Source organism: Cebidichthys violaceus, unplaced genomic scaffold, assembly GCF_023349555.1.
Source record: "Cebidichthys violaceus isolate CVI_PGR_0920_01 unplaced genomic scaffold, fCebVio1.0.p SCAF_25, whole genome shotgun sequence".
Lineage (NCBI taxonomy): Eukaryota > Metazoa > Chordata > Actinopteri > Perciformes > Stichaeidae > Cebidichthys > Cebidichthys violaceus.
Genome location: NW_027176428.1, coordinates 4,262,266 through 4,284,182, shown reverse-complemented (window position 1 = coordinate 4,284,182; position 21,917 = coordinate 4,262,266). Strand labels below are relative to the sequence as shown.

Genomic DNA, 21,917 nt, shown 5'->3' with positions numbered 1-21,917 from the left:
TAGTGGAATCAGACAGGATGCACGGTGAGTGTACTACTGCAGAGAAGAGCCCTGATCCAACATTGTCATAGCTTCTGCAACACTGCAGGCGTTATACAAGCGACTGGAATATGGATGAGTGAGAGAGTGCCGTGATTGAAATGTGCTAAAGCGAGTCGGTGCCTTTGTACTACCCTCCAAGGTGTGGGAGAGGAGGAAGAGAGAGAGAAAGTAGGGCAGGAAAAGAGTAGAGTAAGGTGGAGCTGCCCGCTGATACTTTGCTGGCCTAAACCTGAACACAAGTTGCCCTCAAGCACTGGTTCTCAATCAGATGATTTTAACCCAGTTTGCAATGCTGCATGGCAAAGCCTCATCCTCAGTTCTGTGTGTGTGTGTGTGTGTGTGTGTGTGTGTGTGTGTGTGTGTGTGTGTGTGTGTGTGTGTGTGTGTGTGTGTGTGTGTGTGTGTGTGTGTGTGTGTGTAGCAAAAGATGCTGAGGTTGTCTTGTCAGTTAACAGGTAAAGCATGACGCGGTTGCATGGGTTCATAACACACATAAACACTGACACAGTTTTCCTCGTATCTCTTTCAGGAAACCTCCTGCTCAGATCGAGGCTTCTGAGAAATGAGCTGCCAATGTAAGTCATTTTGCCTGACCTCAGCACTCAACTGGTAATGCTGCTTTTAAATTAATTAAGCCGACTGAAAATTAAAATTGAGTACACAAACACTCAGAGCCGTAGCCTTGGACCCCTAACCTTTAACTCCCTGCTCCTCACTAAACACCAGGAACAGGATTCACCACCAAGTCCATTTATTAGAAGCTAATTGCTATTCCTTGCAAACACACTGATGGGACATCAAAGGAGGACTCACTGCAGGACAAGCTAGGGAAATTCAAATTTCAAACACAACCCTTGCTTCAATGTAATTCTATGAAGTTGCCACTTCTGGTTTTAGTTTGTCATCCCCAGCACAACGTAGGCTTAAGACGCTATCAATATTCTAGTGCATCAGCCTGCCTCTCGTATCTACAAACATTCTTGAAACAAGTTGTTATGTACAGTATAGGAAACAGGTTGCAATACTCTTCCGTCACTGGCATCACTTATTTCAAGAAAATAAGATTTAGGACTCAATTATCACAGAAATAACTTGAGATTGTGAAGATGTTTAGTCCTGCTCTGGTGTAATTGTGCATTGCAACACAATAATTACAATTTGAAAGTAGGGGAAACGTGGTTGTAATATTTCACAGATCATTGAACATTGTGTCTGCAGGATTGTGTTATTTTTGTTAGGGTCTCACTAAATATTATTGAGCACAAGTTGCACAAATCCCACAAATGTGAATCTGCCTCTTAAAAGTTCCTTGAGTGGGCTTATACAAGGCTTCTTCTTATACATGCCTTCTTCTCCATTTCTTGAGTGGGCTTATACATGGCTTCATCTTAATGAAAATGTGAAACAGTGTTCATGCAACTGCAGTAGATTCAATTTAAGGATTATAGCCACAAACATGACCACTTCTCACATATTCAATGTCATGCCCTTCATTTCTTCACACAACTATAGACACAACATGGTGTCTTTGTAGTTTCTCTCAAATATTTACATCGGCATCATACATCACACGCACAGACAGGCATTTGCATACAAATTTCGTCCTTGACATTCACACACACACACACAGGCAGATGTACACCTCAGCAGACCCACACATGTGCACACATATTGCCAGTTTTCTGCAGAAACAGGGGTCCTGCCAGCTGTGTTGCTGTGGTTAGGAGATAACAGGATGCTCCAATCAAAGGACTCCTCTCAATCCTGCCCCTGATGGAAGTCTCCCTTAGGTGGAGGATGAGAAGGTGTTGCTGACATCACACTTACAATAGGCCATGCTAGAGGTGTTAGAACTGGATCCGGAGGGTGCATTTGACACCGGATTTTGTACAGTAAACGTGCACAAAAGGTGCACCGGTCCGTGGCTTGATAATAAATAAATCGTACAACTTTTCTTGAAGGCGGTTTAATTTGTGCTTTCCTTTTTAGGTCAAAGTGAGGCACATAGCATTTGCCAGGAGATAATCAGATCAATGATAGCTTCTCAGAGGAAAGACCGAAAGGATGCAACCACAATATTGAAACACTATGATCAAAGCTGAGCGCACTCTGTGAATGAGAATGTAAAGTATGAGAGCAGGGCTGCAAAGGACGGCTGTGATTGATGCATTACTCATTCCTAGCTGTCTGCAGACATAGAGAGGGAGACTGTTGCAATTTCCCTGAATTACAGTGTACAACTTCTTTTGTCTCTTCACTCTTTCTCTCCTCTCTCATCTCTTTACGCATTATAAAGTGCTCATCCTGTGCTATTAAAAGGCCTCTCATGTGTGCAGACAGTAAGAGGCCGGCGCAGAAACACTTTTTAGTCTGAAAGGGACAGCATAGAACTGCTGTTACTGTCCTACACAGAGAACATAAACTGAGTATCCTTTCTGAGGAATACTGAATTAATTCTTCACATTTATTGCTGCCTTTAATTTGTTGTGTACAAACATTTATATTTTTCTACCTTTTTGTTTTTTATGATACCTAAAAAGCAAAGATGAATCATTTTCGTTCCCATAGATGAGATGTCACCTCTGAAATCGGTGTATTGCTAGATGAGTCACAGTCGTGAAAACATTTATTTAATGGATATGTTCTAATATACCGGGACGAAACGCACAGCCCACTCACACTGTGGATAGAACGTGTAAAAAAATATATATATATTTCACTCTGTGTTACTATGTTAAGGTAAAAATCTTCTCTGACTCAGAAGTCCTATCAGCAAAGAAAATCCACATTGCCGGTTTCAGTGCAGTTTAAAAGGGTAATGAGTCTCAGTGGTGATATTCAACCCTCAGTGGGAAGGAAACCTCATGGGAGCAAGATGATTAAGAAGACTTATAATGTGGTGAAACAGCCTCTAATTTATGAATCACACCTTGGAACAACACAATAGAACAATGTACATTGATGTAATTAATAACAGCTGTTATATACGGTACATCAACAAATTTTTAGTCCAAAATCCATATATTGTTGAGTTGCATGAAATCTCAGCCCTGGGGCATTGTGTTAAATTACCAATTCCAGCTTAAAATATGGGAGAAAACATGTTCTGGTTCTTTGTGAGCTAAACGTATGATTTTGAGACACCATGCAATGAACGTGAATATAGACACAGACTCGTAATCCAGGTAGCTTTACAACCAATGGTTCTACAAGTCAGATTTAACAATCAAGTGCTCTGCTTCATTTGACAGAAACATTAAAATAAATCACAAAGTAAGTCACAAATAACTCTAAAGCTCATTTAATATATACCTAACATAGAAGCTGAGGAGAAGATATTTATAGGCTTGAAATTATACAAATGATCCCGAACCAAATAACATAAATCACAGTATTTGATGTTGTCTGAAGGCTGTTTGCTGAACCACAGACTCTGGATTAGTGCACGTAAACTTGGGTGTCACATGTAGTATAATATACCAACGTGACTTTGGGCAACATTTGAGGGCTGTAGTTCACGTCTCCTAAATGTCAGAGCTCTGTGTGAAATACAACCGTACATACGTAGCATCTATGCTAGTCCTGCTGGCTTTATAAGCATTGTCATGGCAACGGCTCATCCTTGTGCCATTGATAGGTTGACAGACGGCCATTAGGGTATTATTGTGACGTCAAGTGGGGATTGTGAAAAATAGATTCAGGGGTTGACCCACTTGGCATCCAGAGGGGACCCCTGTCCCCCCATCACACGATCACTCCTCACATCTCGACAGGAAGTGACTTTTCACCTTTTCTTTTCACAGCAGGAAGGCTCATTGCGCTGCTGCTTCCTCTGTAAGGAGGGGGGGGGGGGGGGGGGGGGGGGGGGGCTTGGTCAAGGCTATGAGGATGTGTTAGATTGAACCAGCTATTGTGTGTCAGGCCAAGGGCATTTTGAAGTGGGTGAGGTTTAAGGCTTATCCTGGTGGGATTTAAAGCTGTGCTGTGGTTGTTCTGGCTGTGGGTGACTGCTCATAGCTCATACACATGCAATGCAGCAGCTCACTGACAGCACAGGACGTCACTGAGCTGAAGCTTATAGGAGTAAGATTTGAGAGCTTTCATTAAAGCGTTCAGGAATTATCAAAGTTACAAAACATCCAAACTCATCTTACCCCTTCATTTAACTTTGTCTTGTATTTGTAGAAGTCAACCTCAGTTTTAGTTGTGCAAAAACAGGAAAGAGTGAATGGCAAACACTAATTAGAGAGAGACTGTTCTATATTGATGTGATAGATTGATGTCAAGGAACAGCTGAGGTATATGGTTAAAGTTTTACATCAGGAGGTGCCTTCAGTAAATCAGGATCTTCTAGTCTTTGAAGTGGATCTTTACTGTGCGTGGGTTATGGTGTGTGTCTCTGCGTGAGAGCGTCGTGTGTTTGAATGGTGTCTGTGAAATCATAAAAAGATGCTAATGTCTGGGTGCGTGCGTGCGTGCACTTGTGCACATCTCTATGTCTGTTTGCATTAGTCGTTGTGATTTGCCCTGAGTCTAGAGATAGAGGCCACAGCTGCAGCCCACAACCCTCTCCTCCCGCTGTGCTTCACTGTGTGCAGGACCCAGCGAGAGACACCCATCTCTGTGTCATTCCTAAATATAAAAATACACCTTGAATGGAGTAGTGCTAGGCCATGTCTGGTCACCATGTCTCCAGCTTGAAATTGGGCTCATACTAGTTAGTATTTGAGCCTTTCCAACGGGGTGCTAATTCAAGAAGCTAACCCACTGCTTGTGCTTCCTGCAGATTAAATACTTAAATAAAGTTTCACACTGTTTATATTCAATTCAAGTCAATCCCAATACAATACTAACAGGCCCATATGCACATGGAAAGAGTTATTAATTGCTGAATTCAATCCTCCTGTTCATACCAACCTTGAACATTTTCAAGTTAAAAGATAAAATCCACATTCTTTATTTTGTGCAAAAATGCACGACAGCTGAATGCCAATGTGAGGTTTCAATGGTCTGAATTTGCCAAACTATGTATTCAAGTCTTTTTGGTATGACATTCCCTCTTCGTGTCACTATCTTGTCTGTCTCACAGTCTGTAGGGAATTTCGTGCTCCAAAGACATTGACTTTGTAAGATACCCACTTGATTTGACTTGATTTGATAGTCAACGGCTGATCAGGCTTCATGTTAGCTTCTACTGAACTGAAAAATGTATTTGTGGATTTTGTCTCCCATCTCTAACATTGAATTCACACTGTAAAGGAGTCATTTTATGGCCAGTATGAAAAGAAGAAATTATTCAAATGAAAAATAAATTTAGTGTACAAAAGGGTATTTGAGTCTTGTATTAACATAGATTTATAAGTATGTAAATCTTTCTTTTAAAGTTCCACTTTGACTGAATAAGCTCATTTAAAATGTATTTATTGAATAGCCATGACTCAAGTCGTTCAATAGCATCGTATTCTCAAGTACATCTAAATTAATTTGAACTCTGCCCGGTGATATAGGTAAGTGGTGGTGTTGACACACAGTTGCCTTCACACCTCCAGGTAGACCGACCCAACAGATCTACAGAGGGACATCGACAAGGTCACAGAGGTGGGAGTGGAAGATATGTGTTGGAACATGGCCCATGATAATGGATGCCATGCAGATTAGAGGTGAAGGTTAAAAGAATAAGCTACATTTTCTATTATCATATGGCTTTAGGATTAAATGATTTCACTTTCCCTTGTTTTATTGTCAAATCCACTCTAGCTCCAGGTTATACAGATGAGATATTATTATCATTGTTGTCACATCGAGAACCTGATTTTATTTTGAATTAAAAGTTTGGGCACAGATTGGGCTGCATGCATGATCCTTGAGCCCTCACACTTAATAATAATGTTTCTCAAACACTGGATATTTTTTGGCATGTTATTTATGTGTAAATATTGTCGAGATTAATAGCAAAATACAATGGGTGATCATTGAAAATGAGCTGCTTTTTTTGGCGTTTGTGTATTCACAGACCTGACCTCTTGTCTCTTCACTTGCTCGCCTCCAGGCAGATTAGAGGTCAGGAACAGTGACAGAATAGCAATTATAAAACTGCGCTTACAATTCAGTGCTTTAGACGTCTTCAGAGACGAAAGATGCTTGTCAATATACAGCCTTGAAGTCTCTTTGACTGCTAACATATTGTCAAAAATGAGGACTGGAAACTCATAAATACTCTGTAAACAGCAAGGAAGCGCTGCTTTCTTTTATGTAAAACACTCTCGAGATCTACCAGGTGGCACGTTAATGTGCTTTTTCATACTAGGCTTTCCTCATAAAGTGCAAACTCCATACTCGTTTAATGTACAAACAGGAATAGTTTTGAGGACATGGAAAGTTCCATCGCCATCCTAATCAGTGAAGTGGTGCCACTGTCTCTCACTGACTTCCTTTCTGGCTCACAGTCTTCAGAGATGGGCTAAAATGAGTGGGTCATCTATCACAACAGAGGGGAGAGTGGTAAATTTATAGCTGTGAAAATGGGTCAGAGCACAGCACTGATGGAATAGATAGAGCGTAATTAGGACAAGGTTAGCCTGCCTCACACACAGGCATGCGTGCGCACACATACAGTACACACTATTTATTATTAATTACGTGACACACATACATACAAGGGAGTGTTTGTGTGTCTTCGCTCGCAAACACTCAGAGGCATTCAGTGAATGGCAAATTATTGAATCACCTCTCCTCTTTCATAACTTAAAACAAAGCAAAGAAAATTCAAATCTCTCAAGCAGTCGTGGTCAATTATTGTATTTCACACGCATATGCCTCACATATTCACAGTCATTTACACCCTCGCACCCTTTCTGGGATAAACACATGCATCGAACACTCTGCTAACTGACACACATCTCCTCCTCCAGTATCGTCTGATTACCTCTCTTCAGCCGAAAACTTCCAGTATATGCTAAAAAATGTCTCTTGACATTAAGCGCTCTCGCCCTTCCTCCTTCATGCTGTTTCTCCCAACTTGCTAAATTTCTATCGCTCATCTTCCGCTGCATTTTTATATTTCTTCACCTTCTCCCCAATGAACAGTTTACAACTCATACTCATTTTCACGCCGTCTCAGTGCTTTAATTTCCACTGCCGTCAAAACCCACACCTTTCTCCCCACAGCTTTTGCCCCCACTTCTTTCTGTCCATCCCTCCTCACCAGCAGCCTGCAGGCATTCGGCCCCCTTGTTCCATGTAACACACACTGCCTTTAGACACAGCACACTAACACACGCACACACACAGAGAGCTGCCCCCTGTCGTCCAGGGCAGTGCTGTAAGCCTATGGAGCAGATGGGCTCAGGGCTGACTGACTGAGCTGTGCTCTGACAAACTGTCTCTCTGTACAGTGTTGCTCAGATGAGGGGATGATGTCCTTTGCACGGGCGCTAATCTAAATCTGGCCGCCCACAGACTTGCCAATGTAGAAGCTGGCAACCGGTCGGAAAAATCTGGCATCTCAAGCGCTTCAACACAGACAACCCAGAGACGTTTTGATACAGTATAGCCATCAGTTTGACTGTTTCCAGGATGGCAGAGCTTCTCTCTGTTAATGAAAATATTGGATGTAAGAATTCTCACCCTGTCTTGGAGAGAGGAGTCCATTTGTTTGGGGAACTATTTCATGGCAGGAAATGTGCTAACTGGCTAATATTGTTGGAATTGAAATGGATGAAATCTTCATTCAGTGAGTTTTTTTAATAGTTAAATATTAACAGACAGGTCCTTTACAGAAGGCAAAAAGAGGGATGCGTGCCTGTGTAAAGACTGACAGATAGTCCCTAGAATGATGAAGTACTATATATTAAATGTGACAGTACCCAATAGAGTTCACCCAATTTTGTTTTTTGAGAATCAAAAATTGATCCCAGTACTTTATATTTCTTCCATCTATTTAACGTCTTTTGTTTCATTCCTTTCAACCCTCCCAAACACTTGTCCCTCTGTACCAGCACTCCAGTATTTCTGACAAATTAGCAGTGGTGGACAGAAGCTATACTTAACTCATGTGCTGTATTTAAAGCTACTACAGGGAACTCTCCTTTTGTGTTGATTTTGGCGGTCCCTGTGAACGAAGCTGGTAGTGTTTCCGAGCACCAGATTCTCTTTCCCAGCGGAAAACCTCTCATTTTACTGCAGCAGGGTCTGACAGTCTGCTCCACTCAGTAAACCTTGTGAACCTGTATGATATAATCTGATTTTGCGTGGACTCTGACCCAGTGGCACCGATGACAAGCATTAGGAATGACTAAATAGAAATCTATTCGCTGATGGTCTCGTTTACTTATGTAGGTCACACAGAGTCATCAGTATTAAATTGAGACTGTTTCATAACCAGTTAAAAGTTCCTCACAATAACTTTAAGTATGTACTTTACTTAATAGTTGTACTTTACTTGAGTATTTCTATTTTATGCTACTACTGTACTTCTACTCCACATTTCAGAAGGAAATATTGTACTTTTTACTTCACTACATATTGTATACTACATGTATTTGATAGCAGCAGGAAGTAGTTACTTTTCCACTTAGGACAATTCAATACATGATAGGCTTATACAATACAAACTAAGTATATATAATATCCAATATACAAAGTAAGTATATGTTCATTCATGTTAAGAAAAATCACATTTAGCAAACATTCAAGCTGGAAATATGTTGTCACTTTCTAATTTATGAGCATCATGAAAAAAAATATTGGCAACATAGTTTCGGGTATGGTTCTGGGAATTATTTTCTTTTATTCATTCTCTAAACATTACTTGACATCCAGACAGACCTTTTCATCACATCTCCAATGCTTTCTGTGAGACTCAGGGACTGACAAATAAATCCTCACAACATCCCCACACGCTGTATGAAAGACGTCAGTGTGATGGAACGCTTGTATTGAGTGTTATCGCCCTCTTCTGGTCAGTAGCGTGAACTGCCTGTGGATCTGAGGTTAGCAGTGGCTGAGAGAATGAGTAAGGTCATAGATTGGAGACGGTGCCAGACACCCCTTTTCCCACTTGAAGAGCAGATGGCAGCTCCCCAGTGCACAAGGCAGGGAGATGCTACCACCAGACGCTCTAAGCAGGGTGTAAAACACACCCAAACACAGACACATTAACATTCTTGCTTGCACTATTCTCTATGAGCACTGTACACAGACTGAGATGCACTTGTCTTTCCAGGCTAATGAATGCAGAGGCTTGACCTGAATTACTTTAATCTTCACGTATGGGTCAAAATGTCTCTTGACCTCTATTATTATATTTTGCAGTGATACTGTGGTAGGTTGGTGTCAAATCTACTAAAATTTGTGGTTATAAAAGAAGCATAAGTATATACTGGCAGGCTTAATGAAAACTGTATTACCTGCAACAACTGGGACCACACCCATCTTCGAACTTGGCCTTCATTTTGATCTCAACAGACAGACATTAACACCTGGTTTCTCCAGGACCACATTTTGTATATTCAATGATAACCATGTCACATACTGTCACGGCTGGTAATTGCTGAGTATGCCTTTAATGACCTATGACTTAGCATCTTAATTAGCTCATAATCAGTGCTTTATTAAAGTCAATCCACTGGAAAGGTCAACCACTTAATAATATAGAAAATGTCGACTATAAGACAAGTCTGCTGTATATTTTTCTGCTACAAGTCTGTAATTAGAGGGATTGAGATCCAGGCCATTTCTAAGTCATGGTCTTTAATATAAAAAACAGACACATATTTCTCATTTCTCTTTTACTTGTATCTTACTTGTGTTTAGTATAGTTACCTACCATTATTGAACATTTACCAAAAAAAGACATTTTGTGAATGTGCTAAAGCGTTTAAAACTTTTGACTGACAGGGTACAGTTTACAATCCCGCCTGCATTAATAATGCAACTATCACTGTCATTTCAAGGCGTGCTGGTTGACACATTGAGGAGGGTACGCTAAGCTCAGCTGAGTGGCGTGTCGCAATGGGATATGAGGCAGTTAGCTAATGTGGTGTAAAAGGATTTAGAGGATTTGACCCTATCAGCAGAGATGGCACTCAGAGAGGCTCTGTTAATGACACTAAATGAGTCTGTGCCTGCAGCATGCTAATAATGGTGGCATGAAAGCCAGGCTTATAATTTATATGGAGTTCTTTTTTTTTTTTTTGAAAATAGCTAATTGCTAGAAGTGTTTTAAAGTAATATGTGTGTGCACATACAGTATTATGTAAAGGCAAGGTAACACAATTCATTTCAGTGCCTTTTCTGAAACAATCACAACAACTCACATTGTGCTGTGAATTAAGTGTAAACCTAAAAGTGAGCTGCTTTTCATCTTTCTAATATTTTTGCAATAAGTATCCAAACAATAAGAGCACTTGGCCAGCGTCAAAGTGGTGAAGTCATGGTTCGACTGCCGGCCGACAGGACACCTCACAGCAAACAGTGCAAGTCTGCAGTTGTGCGAAGCAGCTGAAAAATTATTGAATTCAAGATGTCTTTGGCTGACTTCCTCTAGATAAATTAAGAATAAATGTACCGTGCTGAGGATGAAATTGAGTTTTTAACCACTTATTAGTTTTCTTCACATCTGCTGGAACTCTGCAGGGGCTCTAATGACTAGATGTATCATTCATCTTTTTTTCTAAATCTAACAACCTCCATGCTAAGTCACTATACACACTATAAACTACTATTTATCAATCTCGGAGACGAATTTGATAGAAAAGTGAGTTATAACTGTATTTAATATCCACCGAATTAAGCATGGAATGATTTGAATATTATATATTTGAATATTATATATTTTGAGTTATAAGAGCTGATTTAAACATTCAGCTGCAGCTGCTAATATTAAATGACAAATGGTTTCGAGAAACATTTGCGATCGCTAAGTCTGGGTTTTTCAAACCTGTTGACCTGAAGCAGAACAATAATCTCGAATAGTCAAGAAAGGAGCATGCATACTGTTGAGTTTTCAATAATGGTATCTGCCTCGACATGCAGGGCTCCCTTAGTCCTGAATGATTAAAACAATATATATTGCTTCATTTATTCATAAGGAATAGTGATCTTTTTGCTCATTATGTAAGCGTAAGACCAACTCTGTTTGAATGCTCCCCGACATTATTTTACAGACAAATTAGTTTTTTTGTTGGTGATTATTCCACACTGGATAAGGAGCCACTCATAGATATACCTGTCAATGCATGAATACCATAATAATCTCTATCACATTAGCTTTCGTTTTCCATGCATGAAGTACCATCATTGCCGCCTTGCCAGGCAGGGCATTGGCACAGCTTGACTGATAGGACAAAGAGGTGTAGCTGCCAACTCCTGTAACCCACCCCCCGCTGGTCAAATCCTCTTTACTGGTTTCACTATGACAGTCTGCCCTGCCATCCTTGGCTTGCCATGCAAAGATAGGACGGGAGCTCAGTGACCATTGCCAGGGATACCCACTCGAGGTGGGAGGAAGAGAGAGAGAGATAAACAGATGGAATAATGGGCAGAGAAAGAGCTACAAGCTGAAAGAAAGGGTTCTCCCAGAGACTAGGTTGTTCTGTATCACAGCTAACCTGTAGGATATGCTGAGAGGCAGCAGGTCTATTATTGAGGCTTTCTTAAAAGGCAAATGGTTCAATATCCAATGCTAGACCAACACAACATTTCATTTTTGATTAATCCACTGTGTGGATTCATTTTCTTTTTCTGAATGTGATTAGACCGAAAAAAGGAGATATTTGTTTACTGACTGCTGGCATACACTGTAGCCCCACATAGCTGTGGAGGTGTCAGGAGTTGCAGATGACTGCCAGCAATTGTTCTTTTTCTCATAATGTATGCCCTAGCCCACTGGCTATAGCTCGTCATTGTTCCACATGTTGTTTTTCCATTCACTTCCAGCATTTTAACAGTGATGTTCTCTGTGGGAGGCAATGGAAAGCTGGCTCATTCGCTGCACAGTGTTTCCCTTACAGCTAGCCTGTTTGTAGTCTGTTTTGGCACATACGTGGGCGTGTTTGTGTGGCTGAGCTGATATGCACTGTTGAGTCTGAATGTGAATGTCTGTGTCCTGTATTACCCAGCTCTGCACTAAACCTCTTCCATCTCTGGTGTGTCTTTCTGCCCTCAAGGAATCACCTTCAAGGTAATCAGTCATCTCTATTTGGCCTGGGGGTCTTCTAGAAGGTCGGACCTCCTCGCCACCATGAAAGGGTTGGGTACCAACCGTAACAGACACCTGTCTGAGTCCTGTGAACCTTCCTCAGGCCATCCAGAGGCCCTCTACTCTCAGAAGACCAGCACTCTCCCACGCAGCCCCTACCTGCTGAGCCCGACAATGGACCACTATGGCACCATGGACCCCCATCTCTATCCTTCAGCCAACCCAGGCTCCCTTCCACCAGACTGCATGCTGCCCCTCAACAACCAGCTGTCCAACAGCAGCACCTTCCCCAGGATTCACTACAACTCCTACGACCAGTCTGACTTCTCCCCACCTGGAGACAGCATCGGGGGGATAAGTACAGGGACTATGGGCACGTCCATGTCCATGGGCATGGGCATGGGCATGGGAACAGGTATGGGCATGGGCATGGCAGGGCTGAGTGGACGAACACCTATGATTACGAGTGGCTCAGCAACTATATCACATCATATGACCAAGAACCAGGCACCATCCAGTCTGCTGGAGTTTGATAAGCAGCTACCTGGAGGCCGTGACGGATTCAGCACGTTGCAGTTTCATCGAACATCTGCTGTTGCTGCTGCAAAGCAGCACACAGACAGTCCTGGCCGGATCCGTTACATGCTGCATTCAGTGCAGAAACTCTTTGCAAAGTCCCAGTCACTGGAAAGCCAAAACATGAAAGGAAATTTCAATGGACGCTCCACTGGCAGTGGTGGAGGTTCGTCTGGCACTGAAGATGGAGGAAAGCAGAATCGTAGATCCAAAAGTAAAGATCGGGGTACAAAATCAGAGGCGACTGCCAAGCGACGACCACGCTCCAACATGTCAGGCTATTGGAGCTCAGACGATTTGGACAGCAGTGATTTGAGCAGCTACCATAACACCATGGCCATGATGACTCTGGGCCGTCCAACTGGCCATGACAGTCAGGGGGGGCAGACCAGATATATCCAAAGCGGCTACAACACTATCAGCTCCTCCAAAAGCAGCAATGACATGAAGTATCAGACACTTACTGGGCCTGTGGTTGGAGGAGGTCGTGGACTAGGTGGAGCAGGAAGAATGGTGATAAATGATAATGACTATATGAAAGGAGGGTCCTGGTCCACACTGACCATGGGCCAGCCGAGACAGGTGATCCAGAAGGGCTCAGCTACTCTGGACAGATCCATGCTCAAGTCCAAATCCTGCCAACCTGAACTAACTTGCAACTACCTGCAGGTTGGACGAAGGGTGAGTAGGCCTGAACTGAATGTAGTGCTTGATAAAAGTTTACTTTTTACACGTGCAGGTTGACAAATATCAAACTATGCTAACTATCAAGAGCTATAATACAGTGATAAAGGGCGGAGATTGATTGTTAAAGACTCATTGTATCCACTTAATGCCGTCTGTAGGGTGATTGGAGTAGTACATTAGGCCGCAGCGGAGGTGCCAATGAAATCCCGTGTCGGCGGATGCGCAGTGGTAGCTATGTGAAGGCCATGGGAGACATGGAAGACAGCGACGACTCGGAGGGAAGCCCCAAACCCTCGCCAAAATCCGCCGCTCGCCGCCAGAGCTACCTCAGGGCTACGCAGCAGTCTCTGAGCGACCAGCTACCCCCACGCAAGTAAGACAACAGACTGAGACACAGAGCTGTGCTTTATTTATGCAGTACATATTAATATTCAGCAGCAAGGAAGACAACCTCATGTTAAAGGTACAATCCGTTAACCAACTGTAAACCAATGTAGCACCATGATTCAAATTCAAAACAGCAGATTGCAACATGCTGTCAGCAGGGTACAGGTCTGTTAAAAAAAGAGACTAAATGAGACAGTTGTGAATCTGAGCTATCAACGTTTTCTGATGCCATTAAAAGTCTGTTTACCTTAGTAAAGTTTGTAAGAAAAACTATAAAACAGATGTTATTTTAACCACAATCAGTTAAGAAATAAGCAAATGCTTAATTGTTTGATGTATATCTTAAAGGCCTTATATCCTGTTTGAGATATACTGTATTTTACATACATGCCTTTAAAATGTGTGGTTATAAAAAGTGTTGATTTTCAGAGCACTTTTAAAAACACACAGTTATCAAAACTAATTAGCACACCCTCTCAACAATCAGTAGAAAATAAATAAGCCACTCTTTTCTGGATGTACAGGAAGGAAACTACCACACCCAGCCCTATCATGACAGTATGCAGGAAAATACAAATGCATGCAACAAGCCGACACAAGCACACACACTCCACTCTGCGCTAACTCATGCATAGAATTCAGTGGTGTCAGACTCCCTGTTGTCCCCCACATGGCAGCCTTACTACCATACCTCAGCTCTGATTTACCTTCCTATTGTTGGACCCACAAAGAACCAGTCTAGCTAAGAGGACACAGACAACATTGGTGTAGTTTACATAATATGACGATGGCATTTATTTCCACTGAACCAGTAAATCACCACAAATCAGCCTCATCTCTCCAACTGACTGGCATTGCGCCTCACTTGTCTTTAAATTACATGCTTTCTGAAGCAGACATATTGCACAATATGTGATACAGGCACGGTGGGACAAAGCTGAGTTGACTGTGCCTTTTCAGAAAATGACAGAAAATGCATTCACTTTCTTTTCATTTGCATCTAAGGCAATGTTGAGCAAATGTAAGCGAGACAGAACTGTCATGTTTTGTAATGTCGAGGAACAATCACAACGCCCTGAAGTTACAAAAGGTTTTGTCAGCAGTTCCATCTGCTGTCTAATATAAATTGTTTTTATGTTTCTAGTTGAAATAACTGTCTGCAGGGGTTTGCTAAAGACATTTAAGGAATGTTTATCAAGATAAGATATAAAATAAAAACTTTTTAAAACTTATTATTCAATACATTGTTGTCTAGTGCCATAGATTGTCATGCTTTGGCATACTCTGAATATATTTTGGATATGTTTTTAGATTTATTTATTTTATAGTCTGCATAAGTGAATTGAGGTATGCTTTAAATTTTCATCAGCACACGTGTATATTATAATCGACTTTCAGTATTCACCAAGGTAATTCCAGAGATTGAAAACTTCAAGACAATATCTTTGTGACAATACCTTCTATAAAGCAGCTCTTGTTTTTGTTTTCAGTGTGGTCCTCAAGTTTGGAGGTTGCAGTGTCAAAATATCAGTGCCACACTATATGCAAACACTTTAACAGTGGGCACATTTCTGGTTGGATCAGAGGAGTGTTGATGTAAGATTTCATTCACCCGAAACAAGAAGGCATCATCCTGAGAAACACAGCCACTACAGGCCTACCTGACATCCTCACCTCCACTTATTTCAAGTCCGTTTAAAGTCTATGTTTAGAAAATTAAGGATTTATTCTTCCCTAAAGCGTGCTTGAATGACTAACCCTACTCCCCCTGCCGATCCCTGCCGATCCCTGACCACCCAACCCCACTCTCTTTCGCTCTGCTCCACCCTGATTGGCTTGAGCAGCAGAACCCTGGATTACACCTCTTTGCAGGGGGAGCTGGATGCCCTGTGGTCTCCCCTCCACAGTGTGTCCTCTCTGCACCAGCTGGGCAGGTCAATGAGCAGGTCAGTGATAGGTCTGTAAGCCACGTCTCAGGAGCGTGGTGCAAAACGCTTTTGTCTCATTGGATCATTTACAACCAATGGCTTTGCACTGCCCCCCTCAGATGCCTGTAAAGTCAGTGGCAACTCCAAATGCCAATTCATGCCCTGCTGCTAACAACTGCCAACCTCCCTTAAGCTTGTAAATACCATCTGCCCGGTGCTTTTAGCAGAAAAGTAGCTGAGTGTGACTCTATTCCAATGGGGGAATGAGGGGACATCAGTGTCCATACACCATGTCATGGCAGCTTACTGTCATGTTACTATCACTGTGTGCCAACAAGGAATATGTAAATAATGTGACTTTAGAGCTGCAGTTTGATTCAACTTAAACCTGTTCTTTGTCTTTGGCACCATGATGGCACAGAGGGCTGTTTACATACGTCGCCTGACATCACCGGCTTTGCATGCCCAGATGCTACAATGACTGATGCCAAAATTAGATGAAATTGAAACAGATTTAGGATTTGGATTCACGATGACTCATGAATGAAAGTGGAAATGAAAGGGGGTAACTTGAATGACAACCTTATCCTCCTTTTATCTCTCTTTCAATTTTTGGTTTTGCTGATCATTCATTTTCTCCCCCGATCCATGTTTCCCTTCTGCCTCCCTGTCATTGTATATATATTAACATCAACTGTCTTTTCCCTGAATATGTCCTCATGCACTCCGGACATTGCGTTTAATTTTCCACCTTATATTTAATCTCCTTAACACATCTCCTTTATCTTGTCTTACCTCTCACCTTACCCCTCTTCCTAGCTGTCTTCCATCTCTCAGAGAGCTCTCCAATAATCGCAGCCTGGACAACCTAGACTGCATCGGGGGTACCGTCTCATCTTTGCCACACTGGGATGACGATGACTTCAGCCAGGCCTGCAGCACCTTGGGCAGACGTAGCTGCTTGGGACAGGTCAGTGCTTGCCTGGACAGGACAGACAGGGGTCGCATTAAATGTGAGCTGTCAAGGGGCTAAATACTAAATCTGTTTCTCTCTGTCTGTTTGTGCCTCTCTTTTACTCTCATTAGTTCAGCAGATATGTTTGTAATGAGTTGAGAATAGATTTGTACTTGCTCGAAATATACATGTCTTGGCTCCAAGCAAACTCTCTACTTTCAAATCAACAGTCAGTTTCAAAGACCCCTTTGTCTGCCTTGAGCTACTAACACTTATTTCCGTAGTATGATTTGCATTTTCACAGATACAGCTTGAATGACATTAATAAAATGGGCTTCCTCTGAACACAGAATCCCTATTTTCCAAATGTATCGCATGCTAATGTTATGAACCTAAGAGCCAAATGAATGACATTGGTAGTTTTAAGTCTAATTTATCCACCCGCATAAGAGCTATTAGCCTCCCACTGACAAGGTCACTAAGATGATGAACAACTACGCGGAGTGGCTCTGATCTTTTTCAATGAACTAGTCAAATGAGGCAGTGCTGGCTATTAGTATGGGATTTACACCCAATCTCTTGACAGGTCACCACATTACAACAAATGTGTCCAATATATGAATTTATTGTTTGGATTTGCATGCACAGCAGCATGCCGAAACATTTTATATGCATTATAATTTAGATTGGTTGAGGTCAAATTGTATAACTTGGAACGTTCTCCAAAACAAAAATGAATTCAGAACAGGGAGCTTCATCAGAACAAGTGGAAATCACCCAAACACAAAATTTAACATAACTCCAAAATGTGTGTATGTGCATATTCTCTGCTTCATTTTCTTTTGTGCTGCCTCTCCTGCACTCACCCCCTTATATGCCTCTGTTACCAGTCAGTGAACCATCATAATAACTTTGCTTCTAACACATTTTTAACTCCTACTCTGGCTCTTTCTGTCAATAAACAGAATATGAAACCCATCATCTGCAGGGCTGGTTCTTACTCTTCAAAAGAAGTCTCAGAAAGAGCCTGCAGTTGTTGTGTATAACACTTTTCAAAGTGATGTTTCTCGTCTTGGCATTTCTTTTGTATTCTGTAAATTGACAGGTCTTACATAGCTGGCCATGCAAGAAATATAAAAGAAATGAAAATGCATTTCACAGATGAAATGACAGCCCATCCAGAAACCCAGCATGTGGAGGAGTAACACTAGTTTCACTGGGGTTGAAGAGCTCTGTGCTCTGCACTACCTAGCACTAATTGTACGTCATTGTACCTGGTTGCCACGCACTTAAACTTTTGACTCTTGGCTCCATTTAATTTCTTCCCATCAGATGCGTCTCACAAATGAAGAATGCCCTTTACAGAAAGAGTCAACTGGACAGTTAGTGGTCACCTTCCAGGGCTGGGAACGGCTCAAAATGACCCCACTCATGCAGTACTGTTCTCCTTGCCACACTGCTGCTGCTGCTGTCTGTGCTAATCTTGCCCTTTGCTTTCTGCAGCTACGGGACCTGGAAATGAGTCATCAGTATGAGGACCGCAGCTCCGAGTCCACATTCAGAGATTCCCGTTCCCACTCTCAGGACAACCCAGAGCCTCTAGACTTGCCCATGCCGACATGCTTCCGATCCCGCAGCCACAGCTACCTGAGAGCCATCCAGGCTGGCTGTTCCCAAGATGACGACACAGCATCCATAGACTCAGGCTGCTCACCGCCTCCTATTGACACCACTGTTCGCACCTACAGCACCAGCACTGGTAAGTCACTGGCTGAAAAAACAAATGACACATTTGATGCAAGTTTATTTATTTGAATTCATAAACCATAAGAAGTGGTTTATTGGAGCTCTTATCATGATGCAGTGATATGTGTTACCAAACTGTGATCTGATTCTTTGTTACAATATGTATAGTGCAAATCTGTTTTGGTTATTTATTTGGTTTAAGCTTTAATGATTTTTTTGCAATTGTGACCCCTATTCCAGAGGGGCACATGGGCCAAATTCTTGGCTTCATTTGTATTTCCCATAACATTACTTTGACTGCTCTTCATAGCCTTGATCCTGGGTGGGACACTAGTCCTCCAACAGGCACGCCCCAGCATATTAGCTCAAATGCAGCCTCTTTTGCCCATGCTAGACGACCTTTCTACACAGTGGAAGACATGGAAAGAGCAGTTTGGCTCTTACCTGATAGCCACTGGCTTGGACAAAGCCCCAAAGGAGAAACAACTTGCAATTTTTCTTCAGCGTTTTGGGACAGACAGACAACGCATCGTACCCCCACACACAGGTAATAAATTCAAACCAGCTCATCTGCCCTAATTCTTCTTTTTTTTTTAAATCAATGTACCACTTCAAGGACTACACAAGAAAAAGCAACAATTAGAACTCACTATCAAGACAAACTTGATCAATAAAGAGACGCTATTGGCTAGTGGAGCTTTGGTTGTCATTGAAATTGATTACAGGACACAGCAGTACAAGAAAGCAATGTGCAATCTGCTGTGTACTTTGATGTTGAATTTGCTATAAGGAAAGGAAAGGAATAGTGAATGTGTGTGATGACACACGTTAGGCAACAACGCTTACTACTGGTGATTGACTTTCAGGTTATTTTGGCTCCAAGACTGTGTCAATGCTATTAGGGGCTGGACGGCAGAAGATTGTTTACGACTCACGACGGAGGTTGTGGTTATTGCACCAGATGAAGTTGTCCCTACGATCAAGCATATTATTGGTCCACTCTCCTCTGCTGCCCACTTCAACCTGCGTAATCTGGGTAATATTTGACCAATCCATGTCGTTTGACCCCCATGTTAAGTCTAGATATTGTTTTTTCAACCTAAGAAATATTAGTAAACTGAGATCTGTATTATCAACACTGAACCAGAGATTATCATACATGCCTATATCTCTTCTCGCATTGATTATTGTGACGCACTTTCCTCCTCACTCAGTAAATCTGACTATAACCGTTTGCAGGTAATCCAGAATGCTGGGCCGCCAGATTACTCATTAGGACAAATTTCACAAGTCTCACTTCACCCCATACTCAGATCTCTTCACTGGCTCCCTGTAGCATTTAGGATCCACTTTAAAATTCTCACTCTCACTTACAGAGCACTACACGGTCAGACTCCTGCATATGTGGCTGAACTACTTCCCTATTTAGCAGACCACACTCTCAGATCAGACTTGTTACATTTTCTGTCCATCCCACGCACTCGCCTTAAGGCCCTGGGTGACCCAGCTTTTGAGGCAGTTGCACCAAAGCTGTGGGATGCTCTGCCTGCACCCCTACGATTTGCTGATTCATTGAATTTATTTAAAAATCAGCTCAAGACATACTTGTTTAGACTTGCATTTGGGTAAAATTCATGCTCCAGGCCTGATTTTAATCTACATTTTTATTGTGTATTTCACTGTTTTTTGTGCCTTCTTAAATACATTTCATGTTTTAATAATGGTCCTTGTAAATGATTGGCCCCTATATGGTCACATTGTGTTATTAATGTTTGTGATCTTTTTCTGTGATAAGCGCTCTCTAAATATGTTTTACTTACTTACTTACTTGTTACTGACTGCTCCCCGTGTTCATAAAAGAACGGGGATATTATGTGCATCTGCTTGGTTGAGTATTACTATGGAGTCTCCACCACGTGGCGCTCTTCCCCGTAGTCAAATAAACTTTAGAGTATTTGCTGCCTTCAGGAGGGTAGAACGTTTCAGTTTCCATTCTGATATTGCTGAAGATCTACAGGGTAGTCTGAATTTTCTTTCCGTGTGGTGTAGTACACATTTAATTATTCGTCCTGTGCAAGAATAATACTGACTGGTGTTGGTTATTTATCATTCATCAAAGAGCATAGAACCTTTTTTGCAACATGTAATACAACTGTGTCCCCATGAACTGAAATATATATATATATATATATATATATATACTACGTGGATACTACAGTATCTACAGTATCCACGTCGTTATTCAATTGCCTCATCAAACGTGCATCAAAAGCACCTTAATGTGCACCATAATCACTTTTAGGTAAACTAGTCAAACTGTGGAGCTCGAGTGTCCAAGGCGGCCCTGGAGGCACCAGTAGACACGCCACCACGCCTCCCTCGGGCTCAGTGACACAAACAAAGGCAACGAAAGCCGGCGTTTCAACTCCACAGCCTGGACGAGAGGCAGTGGATGTCAGCTCCGGTTACAGTTGCCCGGTAAATAATTAGTCTTCATTCAACACACCGCTGTGCTGTATACTTTTTACTGTGCCTTACAGCAGGGTAAGTATTTTTTAACCGTTATTGTTATAGAGTTTAACGTTAATTGTGCTGTGCACAGTGTGTTTCCCGTTACAAATGACAACTAGACTACTCCATTTCTCCTGATGCAGGAACTTTTTGACTATTAAGCAAAGCTACAACAGTGTGCAGGATATGAGGAGAGTCATCTATCATCAGTTTGATATCTGCAAGCGCCGACTCCACTACTGCCTGCATCGTTGAACTGTTTTTATCATCTCTCATACTTCCAGTGGTGCTGTATGATGCACTCTTTACTTTATTTGTTATTGAGTGTACCCTAACATGTGTTCAGTACAAAGTGCTGTGTTGCTGACGACAGAAAAAAAAAAGCATGTTCCCACTATGTGTGCACTCACGGCTGAGATGCTAAACCATGGGAGTCAGATAAGTGGGGTTAAAACTGTGTGAGGATGTTATATTATTAGTATTACTACAGTCGCTTACACTTAATAAAAGCTGCTTCTTTTCACTTGAAATGGAAAATTGGTTTTCACGGGGGATTATTTGAGGGCTGCCCCACTTTGGTCCCACACAGTGTCCTGTGTTTTGCAACATGGATTAAAATCCCAATTTGAGGTCACATTTAATATAAAGATTGTACGGATTTGTAGCTGTGTTGTTGAAAGCATTTTAATGTGATAATTCATTTTGAATAATAATGGCTTTGCTCATAAGGGAGCCCGGATAGTTTCAGGCAAGGTTATCTGTGTCTTGTGACTGTTAATTGATTAAATACAGTTGGGTCGACTGGCGGGCAGCAGGCGACTTGGCAAGCAATACTAAACCGTTAAACAGAGCATCACAAGCCACCCTTTGTCTTTCATTGTCCCTG

At 41.9% G+C, this 21,917-nt stretch overlaps 1 protein-coding gene across 6 annotated transcripts in view; it reads left to right on the top strand.

Moving 5' to 3' along the window:
- The window catches only part of dlgap4b (discs, large (Drosophila) homolog-associated protein 4b), a 102,286-nt gene that overhangs the window by 67,856 nt on the left and 12,513 nt on the right, over positions 1-21,917 (top strand). For 2 of the 6 annotated variants that reach the window (XM_068720387.1, XM_068720392.1), the window contains exons 3-9: positions 572-617; positions 12,210-13,498; positions 13,663-13,877; positions 15,736-15,837; positions 16,639-16,789; positions 18,278-18,533; positions 18,915-19,067. In XM_068720387.1, the coding sequence (XP_068576488.1) occupies positions 12,284-13,498; positions 13,663-13,877; positions 15,736-15,837; positions 16,639-16,789; positions 18,278-18,533; positions 18,915-19,067 (2,092 nt within the window). In that variant the 5' untranslated portion in view covers positions 572-617; positions 12,210-12,283. The remainder of the gene's footprint in view (positions 1-571; positions 618-12,209; positions 13,499-13,662; positions 13,878-15,735; positions 15,838-16,638; positions 16,790-18,277; positions 18,534-18,914; positions 19,068-21,917) is intronic. The other 4 variants (XM_068720388.1, XM_068720389.1, XM_068720391.1 and 1 more) reach the window with 4 other exon arrangements.